The sequence below is a fragment of the Chrysochloris asiatica genome, unplaced genomic scaffold (genome assembly GCF_000296735.1).
Source record: "Chrysochloris asiatica unplaced genomic scaffold, ChrAsi1.0 scaffold00106, whole genome shotgun sequence".
In the NCBI taxonomy this organism is placed as follows: Eukaryota; Metazoa; Chordata; class Mammalia; order Afrosoricida; family Chrysochloridae; genus Chrysochloris; species Chrysochloris asiatica.
The window spans coordinates 2,835,966-2,854,716 of record NW_006408624.1 but is presented as its reverse complement, the minus strand read 5'-3'; the positions used below and the strand labels follow the sequence as shown (position 1 = coordinate 2,854,716).

General features: G+C 38.1%; 1 protein-coding gene across 1 annotated transcript in view; it reads right to left on the bottom strand.

The window, feature by feature from the left end:
* The window catches only part of AGO4 (argonaute RISC catalytic component 4), a 30,489-nt gene that overhangs the window by 9,630 nt on the left and 2,108 nt on the right, over nt 1–18,751 (bottom strand). The window contains exons 2-12 of the mRNA XM_006867529.1: nt 13,129–13,249; nt 9,574–9,755; nt 9,266–9,402; nt 9,033–9,167; nt 7,200–7,287; nt 4,949–5,096; nt 4,437–4,556; nt 4,180–4,308; nt 3,699–3,832; nt 1,456–1,640; nt 260–419 (exon numbers count right to left, since the gene is read on the bottom strand). Of these exons, the coding sequence (XP_006867591.1) occupies nt 260–419; nt 1,456–1,640; nt 3,699–3,832; nt 4,180–4,308; nt 4,437–4,556; nt 4,949–5,096; nt 7,200–7,287; nt 9,033–9,167; nt 9,266–9,402; nt 9,574–9,755; nt 13,129–13,233 (1,523 nt within the window). The 5' untranslated portion in view covers nt 13,234–13,249. The remainder of the gene's footprint in view (nt 1–259; nt 420–1,455; nt 1,641–3,698; nt 3,833–4,179; nt 4,309–4,436; nt 4,557–4,948; nt 5,097–7,199; nt 7,288–9,032; nt 9,168–9,265; nt 9,403–9,573; nt 9,756–13,128; nt 13,250–18,751) is intronic.

The window sequence follows — 18,751 nt, the reverse complement described above, 5'->3', positions numbered from 1 at the left end:
CAATCGATCTTTTGGTTATCAGTCCAACATCTAACCCACTGTGCCCCAGAGATCTTTACTGAACCACCACTGCCCGCATTATGTATGTTGTTGTTGTTTTTAAGTGCGCTCGGGTCATTTCAACCCATAGCTACTCTGTATAGGGTTTCCAAGGAGTGACTGGTGAGCTTGAACCACCGACCTTGTGGTTCAAATGACTTTGCAGTCCAGCGCATTAGCCCACATACACAGGAAGGAAAAACAGAGTTAAGACTCTTACCTTTGATGAGGTACTAGCACATTGTTAATTCCTCCGAGCTTTGCATTTATCTTCAGGCAAAGATTGGAAAGGGTTTGGGGTGAAGTCTTCACTACATTTTTTACTTGGACACATTGTGTGGCCATGCCCAAGAGGGTATCTCCAACGCGTTTCACCTCCGCTACAAAAGTAAATTTAAAAATGTTTAAACATTTTCTTAATTATTAAAAGTAAAAGGGAAAAGTACTCATTAACTTTATGGAATACATATTATGTACTGCAAACTGTGCTAGATGCTTCTCTTTTGTCATTCCTTTCATCTATTAAACCCCTAGGACAATTTTTTTTTCTCTTTTCTATTTGGATAGGCCCCATTTTTCCTTCCCTCCTGCAGGCCTTGAAGCCAGGCTGTTTCTTTCAATCTTTGATGCTGCCTGTCACCACTCGCTGGATCCCTTGAGGTTCCCTTTCTCAAATGACTGCTTTGGCAAAGGAACCAATCTCCCCAGCACCCCCCTTTCAGTAGACACACCAGTCTTGAATTCCAAAAGGTTTTTTGTTTTTCCTTTATTTGTTTTCTCTTTAAACATTAGGTATAAACAGAAAATAACAAAAAAGAAACAAATACAGAGAGGGTTGAAGAAGTTTTTATGAAGTTCTAGCTGCTGGCCTATAGTTCCTCAATCCTTTACTTAGATGATAGCCAAAATAACTTTGTATCATTCTGTAATAGATACAAACTAAACAGATGCTTTTCTGGAAGAGCTCTCCTACTCTTGCCTTCTCTGATATTCCTAAATACTTTTCACCAAACATGTACAGTTCTCCGTGCTCTGAACCAATAGGCAGGATTACATTGTATTTCCTACCTCTCATCCTTACTGTTCCCAACCAGGTTGGGTAGGACCATACAGCTGGTTCTGACCAAGCTGTTTAGATCCTCCAGAGCTCTCCTTTCCCTCTGGCAAATAGGGCTGACAATATTCCACACAGCAGCTGCTCTGCCATGTGGGTCCAGGAGTCAGAATGACATGATCATTCAGAGCATAAGCCCGTCTACTCCCAACGCACACATCACAGGAATGAAAAATCAACTTCTGTTGATTTGAGCCACTTAAAATTGGAGACTGTTTGTTGTAACCTAGTTTCTCCTGACTATTATGGCTACTATTTGTTATAACCACTATCCCTCGTTCAGTATTAAACAGAGTCCATACCATATACTGGTGTCTTCCCAGGCAAGATAACTACTATTAACTGCAGGCCCACATATGTCATTTTCAGATGCTTAAACATGGGCTCCACGCTGTCTGCACCTTGTGCGTACTTGCAGAAACACGGCTGTCCCTGGATGGGCATTCCTGCATCCTTGGAGATTTTACGTAGCTGATCAGTGAAACTCCTATTAAAATAGAATCAGTGGCACAGTGCTTTCATTATAAAATACATTTTAGGGCTTTAGCTATTAATTTTCTTCTAAAGACACTTCTCTCAGTTCTGCCCATTTTTAGCCAAAATGTAAAACAAACAACCCTTTAACTGGCTGCCAATAATAGATTAGCAGTTGTCTCACTGCAATTATGGCAAAGAAGAATCTGTATTATTAAGCTATCAAATTATCATTAAAATTTTTTAAATAATTATCTCTCAGCAGGGCCTCAGGGACTAGAATAGCACTGTTGTTCAAAAATGTTCAAATCAATAATTCTGGAGTAAAGGAAAACAAAGTCAAAAGGTACTAGAATAGCTGGGCAAGCCTGTGCTCAACTGGCAACATAGAAACACACTGTCACAAAATGAGTGCATTTAAATTGCATTCAATTGTAACAGATTTGGTGCAATATAACTATCAAAAGAAATGATCACACCTGTACATGATAGCCAATGTTCATGACAGTATTTTTCACAATAGTAAAAATGTGAAAACAACCACAATATCTGGCCACAGTTGAATGGATAAACAAAATGTACTATGTGGTATATAAATTGTTGCTGTTGTTGTTAAGTGCTGTAGAGTCGGTTTCAACCCATAGCGAACCTGTATAGGGTTTCTGAGGAGTGGCTGGTGAGCTTGAACCACCATACAATGGATAGTATTCACTCATAAAGAGAATGTGGCACTGTGGGTTAATGTACTGGACTGCAAAGTCAGTGTGAATGGCAAGGTCGGTGGTTCAAGCTCATCAGTCACTCCTCCGAAACCCTAGACAGGGTCGCTATGGGTTGGAAATGACTCACAGCCCTTAACAACAAAAAGAGAAACGAAGTCCTAATGCACGTCACTACATGGATGAACCTTGAGTTAAATAAGTCAGTCACAAAATGACAAATACTGTATGATCTCATTTATAGGTACTCAGTAATATACTGACAAAAAGCCTACTGCTGATGAGTAGATACCAACTCACAACAACCCCACAGGGCAGAGCAGAACTACTCCATAGGGTTTCCAAGACTATAAATCTTTACAGCCTCATCTTTCTCCCATGAAGCAGCTGGTGAGTTTGAACTCCTGACATTGAAGTTAGCAGCCCAGTGCCTAACCAACAGTGCCACCAGAGCTTCTTAAGCAATATAAATACACATCCATATACTGTTGTTAAGTAATGTCAAGTTGGTTCCAACTCATAGCAATCCTATATAGGGTTTCCGAGGAGCAGCTGGTGGGTTAGAACTGCTGATATATATAACCAAAATTATTTTTTATTTCCAGAGGCAGCAGAGGGGAAAAAGGGGTTTGCTTAGGGTACATTGAGTTGATGTTAATAGTGGTGGAATAATTTGGAAAAGGATAGTGTGAATGCTTACACAAACTGAAGAATGTATTCAATACCATTAAATTATACACGTGTTGAAACTGTGAAAAAACAAAACAAAACAATGAATCACCTCAAAAAAGCAAATTCGTTTTGAAGTTTTAAATTTTGGAGTTAGGGAATTACTTCCACTATGTATAAAACTTTCAAAATACTCTTTTGTGCATTTGCCAATGTTTTATAGGATTCTTTCATTTTCCTCCTTGTTCCCTTTTCTTGCCTTGGTTTTTCCACTCTTTCCACTACCTTTATTTAGATAGCTGCATCTGTAAGATGTGAATCAATAACCTTAGTCAGAGATTGCACAGTTAAACAAGCTCACTAATAAATTATAATGACTAAAACCAGTTTTAATCTTTGCTGAAACGATACTATCAATTGATAGCAAAAAGGTGGGCTGTGGAAGTGTCACCAAGAACTCACTAACCAATACTGACTGCTTCAGTAGTGTCACACATTTAGGCTCTGAATGTAAAGAAGCTGAGTCAGATGCTAAATGAAATTCACAAGTGTGAAATTTGAAGCGTACAAGGTCTTTTTCATATAGCCAGATGGTATCATCACAGGAGTCAGGGATTTAGTTCCGGGGTACTAAGCACATTCACTTCAAAAATGGCAATTCCTATCACTATGAAGATACTCACTTTAGTAAGTCTTCCCTACATTGCTTCTGAGGTGCAAAACAAGCAACTGCCCAAACTTTAATTTCAATCCCAGCATAAAATTGCTTTCCTCGCATGTCCCATACACCCTGGTTGGGTGTGGCGACCGTTTTATTCTAAAAGGAAAAAAAAAAAAAAAAAAGACAGACATTATAATCCAGATACCATGTTAATGGTTGTTGCTGTTGTTATTATACCATCAAGTGGGTTCCGACTCCTAGTGTGTAGGGTTTCTGAGGAGTGACTGGTAGGCTTGAACTGCCAACCTTGGGGCTAGCAGTTCAATGCTTATCCTTCATGGTAGGGGATAAACAAACCTCCTTTTGGTATTTTCCAAAAGAAAACCAAGTAAATATTGACCCAAACTAAGGGTAAATCCAGTGTGTTATGGTAGGAAACCCTTAGATTATTCTGCTTTTAACTGGTTGTGGACAAAGCTTACTTAATAAAAGAAAAAGCTTACCCGGCCTCCATATTGCAGCATTGGCGCTGGGAGCACCCTGCCTGTGAGCTCTGTCATTTCATTGTGAACAACGATACCAAATTCCTTAAGGTAGGGATCAGGTCCACCCACCATGCTGTTACTCTTCACCTAAAGAAAAGGTAAGTATGGATACGTAAAAAACAAAGAGTAACTGTGTCCTGTAAAGAGTTTTCTATATAGATATATATTTTTAGTATCTGAAAGCTAGCTTATTTTGAAGACCATCCCTTACTGACCAGTCTGCTGATTTCTTCCTGTCTGTCAGGAGCAGATCTTGCTGTTGCTTTGATCATTGTGGAAGTCTGATTGTCAGTGAGCTTCTTTATACATCGCTGTCCTGCCACTATATTACAGACCTTGCAAAAGGCAAAGAGAAATTGTTGTTGTTGTTAAGTGCCATCGAGTCGGCTCTGACCCATAGCGACCCTGTATAAGGTTTCTGAGGAGCAGCTGGTGAGCTTGAACCACCGACCTTGCAGTCTAGTGCATTAACCCATAGCACCACAATTAGAGTCGTATAATGGGCTTTTGTATCTTAGGTCTTTGCCAAAATGTGACTTACATGCTCCATTCCCAGTAAAATGAAGATTCTGTTACATAGTGAAGTTATATACCCAAATGTGGTAGAAATAAGTACCAAATTCCATCACTCATTTAGAACAAACTTAAAAATTAAAAAAAAGAAAAGAAAAAAAAGCTCATTCAAAAGATTGACACTTGCAAAAGCAAGAAAATTTGTTTGGTTTACCTCAAGTGGCAAGTATGTATGTTTCTGTTCTTGTCCCACTTGGAGACAGGGAAGATGCGGGTATTTCAGCTGCAGACTGTACTTCTGTTTAAAATACTGAGCCACTGTACATTCCATAGCTTGGCCATTTTCTAACTGTAAAGGAAATCTATAAGAGAGAATGCTTTTTTTAGAAATGTTTTCAAGTTTGATTTTTTAAAGAAAACAACCTAAAAAACAAAGCCAAATTTTATTTGACCATTTTTTCACTTAAGTAAATTTAGAATTTAACCAGAACAATGGTTCTGCTGAAATTTTCCATGTTTGTTGAAATCAGGCTGAAGAATAAATTAAAAAAAAAATTTTTTTTTTTAATTTAAAGAATTAAAAACAAGAAGTTACACAACCAAAAAATACAGAGGTCAGATAACATCCGCAGATACACATATAATCTCTTGCTAGTTTCTTAAAGATTTTAAAACTCAAATAAGAACTCCAGATCATCCAAAGTGGTGTTTAAGAGAGATTTTTATAAAATAAAAGCAGCATAATTATTAGGACCACATTTTCAGATCCCTAAACCAAGATAAATGTAGATTTGGAGGCAACAAGACCAAAAACATGAAATTGAGACTGTGCCAGGATATCTTGTATAAACTAGAGAACATGATCTAAAAGAGACTTTATTTAGCTCTTCTAGTGGGTGAATTCTCCCAAATACACAGCACAGGCTAACTTCAGTGCTGCTTCTGTAACTATGACAGCCCCCACAAGGTAGCATGTAGGAAGGATCATCTATGTGATATCTGAAACTGTGTTTTTAAACTCTGTGCAAAGATTATACAAGGGGACTTCAAAAAGACTGCAGGAAAATGGAATGAAAAGATAGTGAACTTTTTCCATGAACTTTTTGAAGCCTCCTCATATAGGACTATAAATCAACACATTTTCACAGGATTTTTTCCCCAGTCCCTTGGTAAGGTGGACGGTCAGAGATAAAAAAGGAAGACGCTTGATGAGATGGATGGACTCAGTGGCTGTGACATTGGCTCAGACATAACAATGATTGTGAGAATGGTGCCGGACCGAGCAGTGAGTGCTTCATTCTGTCGCACAAAGGATCACTGTTAAGTCCAAACGGACTCAACGGCACCTTAACAACAGCATGTGAAGTAATTAAATAATGAAAAGCCACAGTCGTAGAAGCAAATATTACAGTTCTGACTAATGACTTCTTAAGATTTTGGTAATATTTCTTCCTAGAAAATGAAGTCAATGGTATAACATGAACAAGATACAGATTTTCACCTTACAACTCTTAAGAAATTCATGTAATGCATACATAAGGTGATGCTGAAAAATGTATTTGCATCAGACTGAATAAATTGATATCAGTTACATGTGGTCACAAAGAACTTCACCTATCTAGAACAAAGCACTCCAGGTAATTCTAAAAAAAGCTTTTTCATATTTATTATTTCTAGGCATAGCTTACAGTGGACAAGAAGTTGGGTGATTAGAAAAATGAAATGAGATGTGCCGCTGAAGCACGCCAAACGTGTGACAGACGAGGAGCTAGCTACAAAGGAAAGAAGAAAAATCTACACAAAAATTAAAAAGCAATATCTGTCTTCACATGACACGCAGTCTGATGCGACTTAGTAGACTCTGAAGGTCATATATGAAGAAATGCAACAAACATTAACACTGGGGAGGTACAAACACCTTAGAAAAATCAACCATCTAAAGTCGAAAGTCAAAAGGACAGCATTTACCCAAAGACAAATGTCAGAAGCGGTAGGAAAGGAAGAGGAATGAAAAAATGGAAACAGGAAACACAGGGAGAACCTAGGATGAATGATGTTTCATTGTAGGAGCTGCACTCAATGAGATGAAACAAAATGCATCTGAATTGTTGAATGGAAAACCGATCTGCTCTGTAAACCTTCACCCAATTCACAATACCAAATTAAAAATAATAATTAAAAAGATTATAGCAGTATAATAAGTGACTTTGTATCCTTAAGCAAAAGTTGATCTATTTTTAGCATATTCTATGATAAGTGGTGAGTCAAATTAAAGACAGGAAATAAGCTTTTTAAATATCTCTATGAAAAATATGCAAAACATTTTTTTTTTTTAAAGCTGTTTATGCTTTAAATGAAGAGTTCAGTGACCTTGAAAATTACAGTTCAGGGTACCAATTTCTCTAAGGACTATAATAGCTTCATTCTGTTACCAAATATGTACTGGTATCTTTGGGTTCACGTACGTTTGATGACTAGCTGGCCGTCTAGTCACATTACAGACTCGATACTTTCGTTTCATTTGTCCACAGTGGGTCACCTCAACTTTAAGACCTGAAGTTTAAAAAAAAAAAAGAAAAAAAGGCAAAACATCAGTATTAGTTAAAATCACAGTGACAAAAACAGATTCAGGTATTAAAGCTGTCACCAAAAAGGCATGACAATTTACAGGACAAAAATTGCAAAGATATAAGGAAAATTTCAACTTCTATAGGCTCTGGTAGCGTAGTGGTTACGAATCGGGCTGCGAACCTTAAGGTCAGCGGTTCGAAACTACCAGCCGCTCCGCGGGAGAAAGATGAGGCTTTCTACTCCCGTAAGGATTTACACCCTCGGAAACCCTGTACAGGGTCGCTATGGGTCGGAACCGACTCGACGGCACTTAACAACAACATAGGTAAAAAGTATCAGCTAAATAGGAGTCCTTTCACAGGATTTTTTTTCCCAGTCCCTTGGTAAGGTGGATGGTCAGAGATATAAAAGGAAGACCCTTGATGAGATGGATGGACTCAGTGGCTGTGACATAACAATGATTGTGAGGAGCTGCAGGATAAGCACGGGACTGCTCACAAGAAGGTTGGCAGTTCAAACCCACCAGCTGCTCCTTGGAAACCCTATACAGGGTCACTATGAGTCAGAATGGACTTGATAGCACTTAACAGTAGCACAATAACAAATAAGAAATTAGAACACAGATGACTTAAAGTGCTAAGCTTGCTTTATTAATTCATTCGATAAATATTTATTAATTATCCACTACGTTCTGGATGGGGTCCTGGTGTGGCACTGTAGGATAAGCACTGGACTGGTAACCTCAAGGTCGGAGGTTCAAACCCACCAGTTGCTCGGTCAAAACCCTAAACAGGGTTGCTATGAGTTGTAACCAATTCAATGGCACTTACCAACGACGACATGTTCTCTCTCTATGTATATATGTACACATATTCTGGCCGAGAGTCCTGATGGTGCAGTGAGTTAGACACGGGGTTGCTAAGGGAAAGATCAGTGCTTTAAACCCACCAGCTGCTATGTGGGAGAAAGATATGGTCGTCTGCTTTTAGGAATTGTCTCAGCGTCAGTGGGTCTGGTTTTTGGTTTGGTATGTTCTAGCCCGTATTTTAGGGCCTGGAGACATCCCTCAGGAAGCTTACATTTTAGTAAGAGAAGATAGCTAATAACAAATAAGCAAGAAAATGAATTCCAAGAGGAGATTAAATGACTTTGTGTTGTTTTATTAAGATGGAAGTTTTTTAGTGGGTAAAGGTATTGAGTGCTATATATGTACTGAGTACCGTGCTAAAAGCGTTGTAAACCTTGTTGTTTAGTGCAGCTGAGTTGGTTCCGACTCATGGAGACCCTGTATAGGGTTTTGGAGGAGCAGTTGGTGAATCTGAACCACTGACTTTGTGGTTCAAACTGCCCTTTGGGTTCAATGCTTATCCTATAGCACCACACCAGAATGCCATATAAAACCCATTTATAAACCTTGTTGTTGCTAAGTGCCATCGAGTCAGTTCTGACTCACAGCCACCCTGTGAGTTCACCGATTTGAACCACTGACTTTGCGGCTCAAATCGACCTTGAGGTTGAGTACTTATCCTACAGTGCCACACCAGGACTCTATTTATAAACTTAACTGCATTTGATCCTCCCAACAACCCTACACTATGTATATGCTTATCCTTATTTTATAGATGAATAAACAGTGGTTAAGTAGCTGGCTGTCTAACTCCAAAATTCTATGCTCTTGGCACAATGCTGATCTGCCTCTCCTAGACTGCATTAAAGTAAACACCTACCTCTGATTTCTTTGGTAAACTTGACACGCTGGGAGTCTGTTAGTGGTTTGGTCTGTTCATTGATGTTCTGAATATCTAAAACCTCACACATGAATTCAATGATAGGCTGAGCCCGGTAGAAAGCAGTTGCAGATACTAACAAATAGAGAGGAAGGATACTTAGTTTCAGGGATAGGGAAAGCTCTACACCCCAACATCATTCAAAGAGTACCAGGTAGAGTGTTCTATCATACCATCAATATTGAGCATCATATTCCACATGGCAGGTCTCACAGACTGATGAAAGCCAAACCAAACTTCTCTGCCCCCTCCCAGAGGGTGGTAGTAACCTTCAGGAGGTGAGAAAAAGGAACGGCCCACTGGAGTGTATCTGAAAAAATAAGAGTTTGCATGTTTCACAATAAAAAAATTGGAAAGGTCTTTAATTTCATGAACCGAGACTAAACTTGAAATATGGATTACGCAGAAATTTTTCAATGGCTCCATGCAACTTCTCCCAAACACCTGATATTTCAAAAACAATTCAAACCAAGGTACTAACCTCATAGAGGGAAGGTGTCTTGTGATAACATCAAGTGCTTGTACTGAGTCATCTGGGACTTCATTCAAGTGTCCGGCCAAAGCTTCTAAAAGCAACTGAAGGCTCACAACCGACACCCACTGAACAGACACTTTAAAGGTTTGATCTTTACCCTCACCTGGAAGAGTCACCTCCATATCAACCTAAGGAAAAAACATATATACACATACTTACAAAGGCTATGAGAAAGATCTCAGGAGTATTCACTATGGTATATGAATAAGAATGTTTATTTTAACATTTTCTGCAATTGCAAAACATTGGAAACAATCTCAAGTATCCATCAGCAGGGGACTAGTTTAATATGGAATCTTATGTGATAGTTAAAAAATAAAGATGATCTAAATGTACTGAAATGGAAAGATTTCCCCACACATGCTGCTAAATGAAAAAATGAATCATAGAACAAAACACCAAAGAGAGAGAAAGAATATATATAACCAATACACAAAAAATATCTGAAAGGATCCAGTAGTTTCCTTTGGAAAGAAAATAGAACTGAAGGGTGCAGGGACATGAGAAAACCAGGAAACCACAACACTTCTAATTTGTCTGAATAAGTTTAAATGCATATACATTCATGCATTACCTTTCTAACTTTGAAAGTAAACGTTTAAAAAAGTTATTGTGCTCAAAAGTTAAACACAGAATCATATGGACCAGCAATTTCAATCCTAAGTATATAACCAAAAGAATTGAAAACAGGGATTCAAATAGCTATCTGTGCACCAGTGTTCATAGTAGCATTTCTCACAATAGCCAGAAGATAGGAACAACCCAAATGTCCATAAATTGATGAACGCATAAACAAAACATGGTATGTATAAAAATACATATACATATATATAATGGAATATTGGAGTCCTGGTGTGGTGCTGTGGGTTAATGTGCTAGACTGCAAAGTCAGTTTGAGTTGCAAGGTCAGTGGTTCAAGCTCACCAGTCTCTCCTTGAAAACCCCATACAGGGTTGCTCTGGGTCGGAACCAACTCGACGGCACTTAACAACAACGATGGATAATGATTCAGTCATTAAAGTAATAGAATACTGATAGATGCTTCAACGTGGATGAACCTTGAAAACATTATGCTAAGACAAAAAAGGACAAATGTATGTATGATTCCACTTACAGGAATAATCTATAATAGGAAAATTCATAGAAACAGAAATTAGAATAAAGGTTACCAAAGAGTGGAGGAAGAAGGAAATGAGGGGTTATAGTTTAATGGGTACAGAGTTTTTGTTTGGGATGAAAACAATTTTCAAATAGTTAATGATGATTAGTTACATAGCAATGTGACTATACTTAATGCCACTGAATCATACTTTAAAAAGTGGTTAAAATATTAAATTTTACATTATGTTTCAGAATAAGTCAACAAGTATTTCTACAAAATCATAGAAACCTTTATTAAACAAATATATCAAAATGTGAAGCTATTAGTGTTTCCCAACATACCCCCATCTAGGTCTATAAAGTTCTAAAGGAGCTGTTTTCGTACTATTTAACCCTTCTTCAAAGAATTCTGCACAACTTGGCTTCTTTGAGGGACTCATATCATGCTCCTTTTAAGTGTTCTCAGAGTATATCATAAAAAAGACCAGGCTTACTAGTTTTTTAGAGACTGGTGGAACTTTAAAGAATATGGCTCTTGTACTCTTCAGTCCTGGGCCTGAACTCACCACCACGGCTCAACTTTTAGCCAAACAATAGATAGGCCTGTATGGTGTTGTTGTGGTGCTGGAAGCTATGCCAGTAGTATTTCAAATACCAGCAGCATCACCCTTGGTGGCCAGGTTTCAGTGGAGCTTCCAGACTAAGACAGACTAGGAAGACAGAAGAGCCTAACCACTTCTGAAAAATTAGTCACTGAAAAGCTTATGAGTAGCGGTAGAACAGTGTCTGGTATAGCACCAAAGCAGAGAAACTGTGAAAAAGACAAGAAACCTCAACAGATGGAATGACACAGTGGCTTCAACAATAAGCTGAAACAGGAAATACTGTGAGGATGGAGCAGGACTGGGCAGTGGTTTGTTTTGTTGTACATAGGTTTGCTATAAGTCAGAACCGACTCAACAGCACCAAACAATAACAACATAAGGTGAATAAATAATAGCAGTGTGCATGCCTTAAAGCAACCATATGAAATCAAAACAGCAGTATTTGCCCAGAAATAAAGTTCAGAAGGCAGGAATGGATAGGATTGGGACGTACAGGAAGGAAGTGGGAAGAGTACTGTGATATTGTGAGAACTGTAATCAATATGTCATGGAATAGAAAGTGTATGAATTGTTGAATGGGAAACAACACAATCTTCCCTGTAAACTTTCATTTCACTCAAATCACAATCAAAAGTTAAAAAGAATAAAACAAAGTAAGTGTTCTTTAGTATGGGGAACAAAAAAGAGTCTAAAGGGGCAAGATCCGGACTGAGGGTGGATGGGGTAAGGTTTCCTAAAGAAATTCTCATAAGACATCCCCTGCTACCCTCAAAAAACTAGCAGGTATTCTGCTAAGATAAGGAGTTCTGGTAGTGTAGTGGTTACAAGTCAGGCTGCTAACCTCAAGGTCAGCAGTTCGAAACTACCAGCTGTTCCGTGGGAAGAAGATGAGGCTTTCTGCTCCAGTAAAGATTTACAGCCTCGGAAACCCTATACAGGGTGCTATGAGTTGGAACCAGCTCCACAGCACATAACCACCACCACCACCATTGTCATGATGGAAAAAACTCCTTGGTGTCACTTTCCTAGTCTTTTTCTCATCAAAACAGTTTTTTTTTATTTTTTTTAAAAATTCATAATAAGTCCCTGTGATCATCCTGTATTCTTAGAGCAAATCTATCAAGCATGCCAAAAGAAAGTCCCTATCACCTTCTGGGCTGACCTTTTTGTCTTGAATTGAATTGGTACAGCAGATCCCCTGGGAAGCTCTTCTTTTGACCAGACCTTTTTTTTTTTGAAGGTTCTAATGAGACTAAGAGAAGTGTATCACTGAAAGAACTTGTTTGCAACCACCCACTGATTTTAGAGACATGTTGAAACATGTTTTCTTTGAAATAAATCCATGCATGTATGAACTGGAACCCTAGTAGCAATATTTTCTGGCTTACTCTCTCTCATTTATCACAATAAAAAACTCAAAAATAACAACAAAGTTATTATGTATTGTGAATCTAAACCAAACCTATTTTCCTAAGTGGTTATTACATAATTTTTTAATTATCTATAAAAACTCCATTGTTCAGATTCAGGTAGGACTTTAACAATGTGAAGAGCTCTGAATATAAGAAAATATGCATAACCAACCTAAATTCTACTGCACATCTCATCTTCCATCTTTGATGAACTAAGGAACAAAAGAATATGAACAGAATAATACAAATCAATCATTACCATGAGAACCAATTCTAAAAATTAAATCCTTAATAGAAGGGAAGCATTTTGAGCATATGCAATTACTACTAAATGATTTACGTCTAGTAAACATTTCTTACTGTTAACAGTCACTCACACTCACCCTATCTCGTCCAATTGGCAGTGGATGTGCGGTGTACATATTTCTTTTGCCATCATAGCCAGGTTGCCGATCACCAAATATTTGCATCTTGAAGTGCCGCACCATTGTATCTACGACCTCCCTTAACAGTAATAGAGATACTGGCAGTTAGCTTTGTGACATGGTGAATAGCAAGGAAAGCATCACCATACCTACAATTGTCTAAATTCAGGGAAAAACTCTATTCAGAAAGATTAAGAGTTAAAGTTATAATTGAGTCAAGTAATGTTTAAAAGTAACTAAACAGGAAGACCACCAAGTAGATGGATTGGCACAGTGGCAGCAGCAATGGGCTTAAATGTAGCAATGATTGTGAGGTTGGCGCAAGACCCAGCAGTGTTTAGTTCTGTTCTGCATAGGATCACTATGAGTCAGTACTGATTTGATGGCAATCTAACAACAACAACAACAACAACAACTAAAGAAAGGTAGCAACACATTAACAAAAGCAACTGATAACAAAAGGAGATAAAAAACAAAACAGCAAAACAACAGGATAGAGCATAAAACTGATGGTATCTTTTCAAATTCCTACTTTCTAAAACCTTCTATGATAAACATACGTTATAAGAATAACCTATCTTGGGTCTCAGTTTGGCATGTAAATAATACATTTGTTATCAAATCAACTTCCTTATTTTAAGCATATTGGTTTTGGAAAAGAGAATGGTCAGGGATTTAGAAACTTAAGGATCAGTAGATCTAAGACGTATCATACCCAAAGGACTAAATCATCCACTTTGCCTAATGCTAGTGATTTATTCTGTATACGATTTTATCTCAGTGTCCTCAAGAATTGTAGAGAAAGGAATGTTGTTAAATAGTCTCGTGGCAAAATAATTACTGGTGTAGTTTATTTCTCTTTAAAATAAAAGTCTTTGTCTTAATCAAGCAGGTGTGGCTTTACTCAGAAGTTCTTGCATATAGAAAGATCATACTGTATGCAGGTCAGAAAACAAATGAAGCAGCAAGGAAACTAGAGTATATAGTTTAACATATGGACGACCTGAGTCTGTGAAATTATATAATATTAGAATCATTGAAAAAGTAGGTATAATAATGTGCAGGAATCCTTGGGTGGTACAAACAGTTAATGTCTTTGGTTGCCAATTGAAAGGTTGGAGGTTTGAGTCCATCCAGAGGAGCCTTACAAAGAAAGGTCTGATGATCTGCTTCTGAAAGATAACAGTCATTGAAAACTCTATGGAGCACAGATCAACTCTGACACACACAGAGTCATCATGAGTCAGCAGCAACTCAACAGTAACTGGTTGGTTTTTTAATATGTGACCTGACCAACATTAATGAGCTCCATGTGTGGGAGCTGTATGTATCTTTAAAGCCAAAATACAGCACAACTATCTAATATGTTAACATTATAATAAATGGGGAAAAATTAGTACAAATGAAATCTGTGGCCAAGTCATATGGTAAAATCACATTTAACTTGAAAAAATTAATGGAAAAATATAGTATTATGTATTTCCTGTAATAAAGCTAATTTAAGAACTGTATTCTCATACTAGAAAAGGGTAACCTCTTGCTTTATATTCTTAAATTCTAACAATAAAAAGTTTTACAGGGAGACTAGAAGAACTAGATGGTGTCCAGCTACCACTAACAACAGCTTTGAAAGGAACCACATTAGAAAGTCCTGAAAATAACAGCAGAATATGTGGAACAAAATGCAAAATTATTAAATAAAAAAAAAAAAAGACCAAGCTTACTGGTCAGAAATAGGTTGGAGGAATCTGAGACTATGGCCCTTGACCACCATTCAGGTCTGGAAAGGAACTCACCCTCACAGCCCAACTCTCAGTCAAGTAGTAGATAGGTATATAGGGGGGACAACACCACTAGTAATGTATGCTCACTATGAATGATGGAATGGTCAATCATTCAAAATGAAAGGGGCACCATGTACCTAAGGACAAAGTTGAGAAGGGATGGGAAGGTGAGTGGAATGGAGAAGGGAACTAACTACAGGGAAAGTATTACAATCATTGATATGAAACGAAGTGTATGATTTGTTGAATGTAAAACTGATGATCTTATCTATAATCCTTCATTCAATTCACAATAAAAATTTTTTTAGTTTTATAGGGATCAAAATGTTTTTACCTCTATTCTCACATAATACTCACAGTAACCTTGTGAGACAAGTAGAGGAACTATTACTGACATTTTATTAAATAGAAGAAATAAAAAGTGAACTGGAAAATGATCTGTCTATGGTAAGACAATGATCAAGAGGCAGACCTGCATGACCTTGGACAAATTTCTTAATCTGTCACATGCCTGTTTCTCCAGTTGTAAAATGAAGATGATGATAATAATAATACCTACCTCAGAAGATTGTTGTATCAAGTGGATAAATACACATAAAATATTTGGAACAATGCTTGCCACCCAATAAGCCTGCCTACTATGGTCAGCTAATAGGTATCATTCCAGTGATTTTCCTCTATCCTGAATCATTATAATTTCCCTCTTTATTATATTAGTCTCTCAGCATATAAATATACTATAACTTTTCCAATTTTTAAAAAAAGTCAAACTTTCTTGACTCTTCTACCTTGTTTGAACATCCCAATGCTCTGCTTCACTTCAAAATCCTTTGAAGGACTCGTCTCTAATTATCCGTCTCCTTTGGTTTTTAAACTTTCTCCAATAAGGTTTTTTCTATACTAGTCTTACTTTTATCAAGGTCCTCAATGATCTCCACATTGCTAAATCCAATACTGCTTGACCACTAGATGAATATTCTTCTATCTTAAAACATTTTCCTTTATCTCCAGGGCACCACTCTTACCTGGTTTTCTCCTTTCCCCATGACCTCAGTCCCAGTCTTGCTGTTGCTACTTCTCCATCTCCAAACCCCTAAATATCAGATTGCCTCAGGACTAAATCTTGGAGCTTATTTTCTCTTACACGATCTCATCTCATCTCATAATTTTACCACTGTAGGGCAGTAAATTACGTCATATGTCTCTTCTAGGCATAGTCATAGTCTTTTTAACTCCCATCAGATAGGTCTGGGTAAGAGAAGGTGTGAGAAGTTGATAATAGATTATATGAATCAGTTATGAGTGATTGTTAAAAAAGCTAATATGATAAAGGAAACAAGTGTAAATTGCTACAATTTGATGACCTTGACCTATACTCATGGATGTAGTAGTTCAAAATACCAAATGACAGGGAAGGAGTCTTCACATCAAGTATCAATCCTATCCCCTCTGAATACAGAGTTGATAGGGACGGAAAGCTTAGACACTGGCTACCTAAAATATGGGGCTATAAAGGCATGAAGTGACTGACTTACAGGTTTTTAAGAGGGAGTTTAGTTTCAGAGAGTACAGGGAAAGGTAGAATCCCCACTGACTAGTTTTCATCTTGTCTAGAGGGGTGTCATGAAAGGAGATGGGCATAAGATTCTTATGATTCAATGGTGAGTAACTGTTATCATGACTAATTGCAACTGTCCACAGTTGTAAAGGTAGAAGTTTTGTAACAAAAAGAGGATGGTATTTAATCTTACAGTACAGGAACAGAAGACCCTAGGACCATTAAGGGCGAAGAGCATGAGAGGAATGTGGGACCCTATCCAGAGGATTAGCGACACCAGAGATAGAGGCAGAGATGATGACATGGAGAGATAGAGCAACTGAGGACTCTAGATTCATGGAAAGAGAAAGGTTGTGTGCTGGTGGCCAGGAGGCAGGTTTGCAGAATGTGCCCTTTAGTTGTTTAAATGATTATATATTCCTGAGTATTTTTATGTACATCCCCCACACCAAAAAACAAAAAACCAAAAAACAGAGGGAATAGAAGCAAATACTGTTGAATGATGATGCACGACGGAGATTATAATCATTGCAATGAAACAGTGAGTGTAAAACTGATGTTTTCCCATGTGAACTATCACTCAATTCACAATAAAAGCTTTAACAAAAAACAAAAAAAGCTAATTGTGATTCATCAGCTTTGCCATCTACTGGGTATAAAATGAATCATCTTGGAAGCAGGAACGGGAGAGCTCTCTACCATCAAAGAAGAAGAGCCACGAATGGAGTGTGTGTGTCCTTTGGTCCGTGAGATCTCTGTGCACTGAACCTCCTTAACCCAGTGACAGAAAGCTGTGACATCCGAGGAATGGTAAAGAAACAGCAGCAACAGAACCAAGAGCCAGAGCATGAGACTGAGTGGTGGGTTTCCCAGTCCACGAAGCAAGTAAAACTGAGTAACTCTGAGCAGGAGGCTTGCTTCCAGAGTGGAAGCAAGCTTTAGACACTTAATTGGGGGAGTTAGGTTAGCTGACTCGTAGAAGTGGAGCTGAATGGTTTCCAGCTGAGGCTTCTGGTGCAGTGGTGTGTTTGTGGGCATTTATTACAGCCCTAAAAAAGCTTTGTAACATTGCTAGAGCTGGGCAGAGCCTAGGCCAAGGGGCCGAGGGCCAGGCAGAGGAGAGACTGTCCTAACTGGAAGAACAGTGCCCTGAACATTTCTGACCCTGAATTGTAACCTGTTAGTACTGTGCCTGAATTCTGTGTGGCCATTGCAACGAGTGATCTAACACAATTGAGTACAATGAGAGAGATATTGGTGCCATTTGTTGCAACCATGAATTTGATGATGTCTCTCTCAAATGTTTGTCTCCAACCTGGACCTTTCCCCAGAACTCCAACTGCATATATTCAATTTCATGCTCAACAACTCCTTTAGGATATCTACAATGTACATCTCAGCCTAACATGTTCAAAACAAGTCTCCTTATTTTCCATTTCCAAACCTGTTCTTCTCATATCCTTTCCCATCCTAATAAATAGCAGCTTCATTTTTCCACTTGCTCAGGACAAAACCCTAGAGTTACTCATGACTTGACTCATGTCTTTCACACCCCATGTTCAATCCATCAGCAAATCTTGTTGACACTACTTTCAAAACATATGTAGAGTCTGACCACTTATCACGATCATTTTTACACCGAGGTCAAAGTCACTATCATTTTTCATCTGAGTTATTACAAATAGCCCCTAATTGAACTTCTTACTTTCACCCATATCTATTCAGGTGAGGCTGTGTCCATTTCAACACAGCGGCCAGAGCAATCCATTAAAAAATCTGAGTCAATAGCATGTGGCACTGCCTACAAGATTCTGCGTGATTAAAGCTCTATGGGGTTTCTCTAACCTGGTTTCCTATCATTCTCTCCCTTCCTTTCTCATTCCAGCAATACACACCTAATTGCTAATCTTTAAATACACCAAGCAAGCTGTTGCCTCAGCCTGGAATACTCTTTACCTATATACCCCTTACCTTCTCCACATTTCTTCTCAAAGGTCACCTGTGTGACATTTGTGAGATCTTCCATAATATTAAAACAAATTTTATAATGAATATATATACAAATATATCAGTGGCTTGCCCATGCCCAGTCCTAATCTTCTATTCCTGTTTTATTTTTCTCCATAGCACAAATCACCATTAATGAATAATATGTTTTTTAAATTATTTGCTTATTTGTGTGGCAAGACCTGGGGACTCTTGGCCCCAGAGTCAGTGTCATAGCCACAGAGGACTAGAG